General features: G+C 40.5%; 2 protein-coding genes across 6 annotated transcripts in view; both read left to right on the top strand.

The window, feature by feature from the left end:
- The first annotated feature begins 6 nt into the window (after positions 1–6).
- CNEP1R1 (CTD nuclear envelope phosphatase 1 regulatory subunit 1) lies at positions 7–7086 on the top strand. Of its 2 annotated transcripts, XR_775481.1 has the most exons (7): positions 7–72; positions 2375–2446; positions 4708–4781; positions 5125–5234; positions 5373–5427; positions 5685–5787; positions 7001–7086. XR_775481.1 is itself a non-coding variant. In XM_010585020.1 (6 exons), the coding sequence occupies exons 1-6, from the start codon at positions 48–50 to the stop codon at positions 5724–5726; spliced, it is 378 nt and encodes a 125-aa protein (XP_010583322.1). In that variant the 5' UTR covers positions 7–47; the 3' UTR covers positions 5727–6968. The 2 variants fall into 2 exon arrangements, 1 of the variants encoding a protein (XP_010583322.1); XM_010585020.1 differs by lacking the exon at positions 7001–7086 and having other exon boundaries at positions 5685–6968.
- HEATR3 (HEAT repeat containing 3) overlaps positions 7005–7482 on the top strand; it is a 23876-nt gene continuing 23398 nt past the window's right edge. For 3 of the 4 annotated variants that reach the window (XM_010585022.1, XM_010585023.1, XM_010585021.1), the window contains exon 1: positions 7005–7164. In XM_010585022.1, the coding sequence (XP_010583324.1) occupies positions 7084–7164 (81 nt within the window). In that variant the 5' untranslated portion in view covers positions 7005–7083. Of the gene's footprint in view, positions 7307–7482 lie in introns of all 4 variants that reach the window. The other variant, XM_010585024.1, reaches the window with a different exon arrangement.

Genomic DNA, 7482 nt, shown 5'->3' with positions numbered 1-7482 from the left:
GGGCGGCGAGGGGCACGGCCAGCGCTCGCTGCCTCCGCCCGCCCGCCATGAACTCCCTGGACCAGGCTGAGGGTGAGTGCGGCGGCCCGGAGCGAGCCCAGAGCTGCCTCTTCGGCGCGCCGGGAGCTGCCGGCTCCGCGCCTGGGCTGCCCGAGCGCGCTGCCTCGTCCCTCCGGAGCGGGCCTCGCCGCGGTGCTGCCCGGAGGGGGGCGAAGCGGCCGCGGGAGGCCTCGGCTCCCTCTCCGCTGCGCTCCCGGGGCCGGCGCTCCTCCTCGGCCCAGACAGGCGAGCTGGGGCGGGGTGTCTGGGGCCACCTACGCATCCTGAGGCTCGGGGGCGGGCCGCTGGTGCTCTCCGGCCGCCCCGCGGGGGCGGAGAGCGGGGCCCGCAGGGGAGGCCTGTGCCGAGGGGCTCCGTGTGCGGGCCCGCCAGCCGCCTTCCTCCCCTGTCGGCGCCCCTTCGTGGGAAGGCGTCTCGACTTTATGCATGTTAAAATCTGCTTGGGCTGCGGTAACTACCCCGCGCACGGGTTTTTACGTGAAATGCATTTCCTGCGGTTTTGAGTCCTGCCTCGCGCGCTCGGTATTACGCTATACCAAGGCTCCTTTTGCATTTGAAGAGCGTGACCTCAAGTAGTCCTCTCTTGTTTGAGAACGTTGATGGTTTGGGTTACACGTTCTTTGAAGTTACAGCTTATAGGACGCCAAAACCCTGAAAGGAGTTTTTGGTCCAAAAATAAGACTGGTAGAGATTTTTAAAATACATTGGTGTCTCAGACGTGACAGGTGTTTTGTAGCAGTTTCTAGATGTAGACTTGGCAACAAAAAATGGTAGTCCAGCGTTATTGTGGCTTTGTTGCTATGTCTGTACAAGCTGTAGGGATCTAAGAAGTGTGCCTTGCTAGTTACAGGTGCCAAAGTGATAAACTCAGAGAAGGTTCTTAGAACATGGATATCCAAAAATAAGTTAAAGCTTTAAGTTCCTGTTTTCTGAAAGACTTTTCCCCCCTGTTTTTTATTTTAACGATGTCTACGTTATACAAGTGTTTTTTTGAGAACTTTGTTATTAATAGCTTGATTTTATGCCTACTGGGTGCTATTTCTCAAATAGCAGGTTTTCATGTGATGCCTCATATTTCCCTGCTCACTTCAGTGACTAGTTGTAGGGGTTTGTGCTAGTCAGGGAACGGTTAATTAGCTTTAATTTCTGGCAGTGGCTTAGCTTCCCCAGAAGGGAGGTGGAGGACAGGTGGTAACTACCAGGCTGTTTGCAGTAATTAAGACTAGTTAGCTGTTCTGTGGCTTAAGTCAAGACGCTGTAATCTTCCCCCATGAATTCACCTGCAAACCGTTTAGGAATAAATTTACAGTTTGGAAAACTGCATTAGTAATGATCATAATAGGTATATTTCTTCTGATCTTATTCTCTAATTGCTTTGTTATGGTAAATAATTTAGCAATAGTTGCAAGTTGAAGGAAAAAAATTCCAGAGTGATGCTAACTGAAAGGCTTTAGCTGAAAGTTAAGTGTATGTTAATAAAAACTTAAGTCCAGGTAGAATTCTAGGTTCGACTGGTAAGTTGTAAAATACTGACCTTGTTGAACAGAACCTTAAATCTAACATAGACTTCAGGTGAAACAGCTCCTTGTAGACAAACATTAGGTAGTTGGCTGGGATTTTTTTTTTTTTAAGCAAATTAGGAGTATGAACTTGAAATGCTGCTTGGGATTTAATAACAATTTCAGTGGAAAGATTGTGGGAGAATGATGGCAATGAGAAGAAAAATCTGTTTAAAGAAAAAAAGAATTAAAATAAGATCATTGGGCTAGTGTTTGCTGTGGGTTTTTACATATATGTGTGTGTATATGTATGTCATAATGCTAAAAGTTTGTATGAAACAAGTCATCAAAGCCATGCTGCTGCAAGTAATCCCTTGAACAGCTGGCAAATGGCCAACTTTTTTTTTATTACCATTATATAGATAATAGAACTTAATGGTTTCCTGATGTACTTAATACTCCAAAATGTGATATTTTTTTCTGTGTGGAGGTGCTATTTAAGCTATTCTAAATCTAACTCTCAGTATTTTTAAAGACACCTAAAATACTCTGATTTCTCAACTATATTGATTTTTCTTTTCTGTAAGTGGGTCTGTTTCTTGCATTTAGTGTAACTCCACCATTATGCTTATTAGCTAAAGCTGTGTGAAGCTACTTTGACTGTGCTTTAATTACATCTAAATGATCATTGCATTAGTTTTCTCTGCCTAAGAAGTGGGTGTGCACAGAGGAAAAGTTAATTCCTTTTATCTTTTACATTAAAATTTGACTAAATAGATGAAGATCTGATTATGCTTGATATACATCCTCCCCAGATCTCAAAGCTTTTGAAAGAAGACTTACTGAATATATTGCATGTTTGCAACCAGCTACAGGACGTTGGAGAAGTAAGTTTGATGTTCCAAGGCATAAATGGGATTCTCTCTTTCAAGCTTTTTAGATTTACCAGTGTATATCTTTGATTTATGTTTGCCCAAACAAAAATCTGTGCTTATACTTTCTAAAATTTCTGTGGTGCACGTTCAAATGCTCTGCAACAAGATAATACAAGATACCAGACTGATACTTTAGCCAGAGTTAGAAAAATGAGGTCAAGATTGAATTGGCTCAAGGCTGAATTATTCTGAAAATAGTTGGCCCAGTAAGTTGCTGTATTTGTTTCTGTTTTATTTTGGTTTTTTGTTGTTGGTGTTTTTTGAAGGCTCAGACTTCCCAGACTGTCACTATAGTTACTTGAACTAAATATGACTGGGTGAGATAGTCCCTATAAAATTGAAGGTGAAAAACTTAACAGCAGTGTGCCTTAACGGCAGAATATGTCCTCATGTCTGTTCCAACAGGAAAGCTTGAAGGTGGGGGGAAGGCAAAAAATACCCCAGATATTCTGCCAACTTTGGGATCAGGAGTCCATGGTGGAAACAGACTGCTTTTTTTGTTCGAAGATTCTGCTGACGTTTCCATACTCAAAGAATACAGACATTTTTTAGAACATATAAAATAGCATATTTTCTCCTGAGAGGCCAAGAGGTTAATTTCAAATGAAGGAACTGGAGGAATGACTACTTAAAAAGCAAAAACAAAAAAACCATCCCACCCCAAAACACAACCAACCAAATGCTACCGCCCCAACCCCCGTTGTTTTAAAGCAATTGGGAGGCAACCAGGTATTTGTAAGTAAATCGGTGCAACTTGTGTGCACCTACTGTAGGAATGCATTTGGCTTCCAGAGTTGCTATTTACTGTCAGCTATAATAATAAAAATTAAAAAGTACTGGAAACTTCTAAGCGTATTTAAATGAGGTTTGCGTAACTAAGTATTATGTTCACTAGCTAACTTTTTTCCTAACTGCTTGTTTTGCTAGTTTTGTAATTAATGTATAAGAGGGAGTTTTTAATTATAATGGGATATTTAACCTAATGTTAACTTTTCCTCCTGTTATCCTGGGGAAAAAAGGTATTTATATAGAGAAGATGCTCTATGCTTTTGATAGATCTTTTACAACTTTCTTTTGAAAACATAACTTCTAATCGTTACTTTTTTATTTTGTTTTTAATTTTGTAGTATCAGTAAGGAATATGCAACTCAGTAGTAAATTATAGCAGTCTTGCAAACCTGAAAGTAGTATATCATGAATATCTGGGTTTTGTTTTCAGGTTCTTTCCTATGACCCTAAAGTCTGGTAACTCTGGGTCTTCTCTTTTTTTGTGTTGGTCTTTGTTTTCCTTCCCCTCCCCTCCCGCCCCCTCCCTGGTAAAAGACTTTATTTACATCCAGAACTTCAGGCTTCACAGAAAACACTCAGAACTGCCAAATGTCCAATGAAAGCTGCAAGGCTTTATGGGTGTGCAACAGAGCAAGAGCTTTCTGTACCTTTACATTTGTTCTGTTTTCTTTTTCCATCAACCCCTGTTCCCCAACCCTTTGTAGTATCTCAAAATCAGTCTGGTATCTTGTGTTACTCTAGTACGTATCTAGCATTATCCATTTACAGTGAATTGATTATTCTTCCTAGGCCATTCTGGATGTGTAGAGGTTTTTGTTAATCTTCATGTGTTAAAGCAAACATGCCTTCTGACTCCTGTTTAAATTTTGTGGGTTTTTCTCTGTGTCAGCTTTCCTTGCTTGTTATTGTGTTGATTGGGGTAGGGAGCTTAACACAACTTAGATGTGCCACTGAAACTGCTGGTGCTAATGCCTCAGGATCTTATGCAGAAGAGCTAGCAGGGTAGAAGCTTTAGTTCTGCTCTGTAATTTAATGGTGCTGCATTTCTGTTGCCTAGACTGCATAAGCTCAAATAGCATGCTGAACATTTGGTACAACTCTTACTCCAGTCTTCCAACTCGTATTTGTGCTAGCTGTGATACTTTAGAAACTTTTAATTTCTTCAAAGCATCAGGATATTTTTACTTGAAAGAATTTAGATTTTGGTACCTACTTGTCCTGTCTAGAAAACTTGTACAGAATCTTTATGGTTTCACACAATATAAGTTTCTTTGCCTATTTTAATTTCTACCTTCCAAGTAGAAGCTTTTCTTACCTCAGAAGTGGGAGAAGAAATAAATGCTTATGAGCTGCTGCTGAAAAATAAATGGTTTTTAATAGGAGTGGGGTATACTGTTTATGACTCTCATCCTTTTCTTTATCAGTGATTCTGATAGTGGTATCAGTCTGCACAGCAACTGGTGCTTGGAACTGGTTAATAGACCCAGAGACACAAAAGGTAAAGATCATGCTAATCCTGAATGTAGTCCGTTTCATAGCTTGGTGTTGCAGTCAAGTGATATAGTATATTGCAAACTGAAAGGCTAAATAAAGGTGGTTCTCCCATGCAACTGGGAAATAATTTTTAGTTAAGCTCTCAAGCTGTCTGGAATTGTTGTGGCATATGTCCTGGGACAATGCCTATTAAAATGCTGTCCCTTGAATGATTATCTAAAGAATTGTTCACAAGTACTTAGAAACGGCTAGAAGCAGTATTTCTTTTTAAATTAAGTGAACTAGGCAGCAACTTTGTGAATGTTTTTAGAAAATATATAGTGGCACTAATCTGATTTCTTTCCTAGGTGTCATTTTTCACATCACTTTGGAATCACCCATTTTTCACCATTAGCTGTATTACCCTAATAGGCTTGTTCTTTGCTGGAATACATAAAAGAGTGGTGGCACCATCAATGTATCCTTCGATCATATTTGTCAGTTTAAAACTGGTGTAGTTACTGCTGTTATTGAAGCCTATGCTAATAATGCTTTTTCAGTTTTTATTTACTCTGTGTACAAGTGTTAGCTGCTTTCCTTGACACAATGCACACAGTATAGCAGCCCGATGTCGAACTGTTTTGGCAGAATATAATATGTCCTGTGATGATGTAAGTGTTAGTGGTTCATTGCCTAAACCTTGTTTTTAAAAAAAAATGCAAGTAATTTGAAAAGGCACGTTTTTTTATTCTGAACAGCACTTGCATACACCTTAACAAATGCTGTGTGTCTGTAAAACTGGAATGTAGAATATTTAAGTATTGTTCTGTGTGTCATTTTAAACTTAGCCTGTAAAATTGAACTTGAAGTGCAATTGTTGGGCTCAACTTTCAGGGTCTAAACTTTATATATTTTTTCTGTCTTGCAGACTGGGAAATTAATTTTGAAACCTAGGCCTCATGTTCAATAAGGGCTGTCTTCCTTCAGTTTTTTCCACTGCCATGGAAACCAAAAAATGACCTTTTTTTAAGGTAGTATGACAGAAAAAAAACCAAACAGGACTGGTTGTCACTGCCTGGGAGTGAAAGTCTTACACAGTTGACAGTCAAAGTGTGCAATATTACTTTCTTGAATATTTACCCCAATTCTTTATCATATTATCAGTGCTTTTGCTATTTCTGATTACCTCTTTTTCAGTATTAGTGTCACTTTTTTTACTTCAGCTAGAACAGAACATACAGGTGAAGTATGTTAATTGCCTATGAAGTTGAACTTGAAAGTCAAACCTCATTTGTGTTATGTGTCTTTGCAAGCTATTGTAGATAGCAGATGGATGCCAATGTTCGGGAAAAGAAGTAATATTTGCTGTATGGATTTTTTTGTTCTTGTGAACAGTATTGAAGGGAACACTTACCATTCCCATGATGTTTTATTAGAAGACTTACTCATTACAGCTGTCCTTGTCTCCTGGTCACTCTTTTTGGAACTGGTTAAAAGGCTTGCAGAAAGACTGTCTGTCTGTGCTGGAGAAAACTGGTCTGCTGTTTAAGAACTTTGCAAATATATCAAGGATCACATTTGTCAAGTTATATATATAGTGCACCAGCCACTTTCATTGTGGTCATGCGTAGCTCCTTCTTTGATCTGGTTCACAACACTGCTATTTTAAGATTTTAATCTTTTAAAAATTGTCTTAAATATGCTTGTATTTTCCCGATTGTAAGGTTGTACTGTATCTTAAATCCCCATGACCATTCTGAGTGGATTTTTATGCTGTGATAGTCTGAATATGAAACTAGTATTGCAAATGTATAACTTCAGATTTGTTGAAGAAAATAGAGTGCCACAATAAAATAACAAAATTTGTTATTCAGAGTGTTAAAAACAAGGTGTGGATGTTATATGTATAAAATGTAACTTTTGAATAGCTAAAATTGTGAAGAGTTTTAAGAGTTTAAGTTGTTCAAGGTGCCTTTTTAATTGTTTCAAACTCTTTTAATTGACTAAAATGGCAAAGCTGTTGCAACTTCGGTAACTCCTACTGCAAGGTAGACTGGCTTTTACAGGCAGCCTATCGATGTAACTTTGTCAGTTGAGACGCTAAGAATTGTCTCCTGTAACTTTTCCAGTAAGTCTTCTGCCCATCCATTATTTTTAACTGCTGTATATTTTGTAGGTAATGGTGTATAAAATAAATTCTTTGTATAAACAGATGTTATCTTCTCTTGTACTGTGCAAATACAGATCCCAGGTGAACACAGAAGAACTTCAGAAGTTTATAGCTGAAGTCTGTAACTTTCATACTGGACCAACGTTTCCCTTATTCGATGTGGTTCTTACAGTCTAAGATACTGACACCAGAGAGAAAGTCCTTCCCGTTTTCCACCCTGCAGGTCAATCTGGCCTCTGTAAGTGCCACTAGAGGTTAAGTGTTTCATTCCACATTTACCTTGTTTGAGTTTTTGACGCGGGGAGACGTCCCGAGGCAGACAGCGCGTCCTCGAACCCCCGTCGGGACGCTGCCGCTGCTGGGCTGGCGGGGGGGCCGGGGTAAGTCACGCCCGTTCCGCTGAGCGCGGAGGGCGTTGCGCTGATCTCGCTGGGGGCGCTCGCCCGGCCGGCGACCTGGGCTGCGCGTGTGCCGGCGACGGCGCTGCCGCTTCGCTGCGTCCGTAACGGGAGAGCTCGTCACCTGGCAGTAAGCGGGCCTTCGGCGCGGAGGGCGG

Source organism: Haliaeetus leucocephalus, unplaced genomic scaffold (assembly GCF_000737465.1).
Source record: "Haliaeetus leucocephalus isolate CR32 unplaced genomic scaffold, Haliaeetus_leucocephalus-4.0 Scaffold92, whole genome shotgun sequence".
NCBI lineage: Eukaryota > Metazoa > Chordata > Aves > Accipitriformes > Accipitridae > Haliaeetus > Haliaeetus leucocephalus.
The sequence above is the reverse complement of the archived record's forward strand: the minus strand, read 5'-3'. Positions and strand labels throughout refer to the sequence as shown.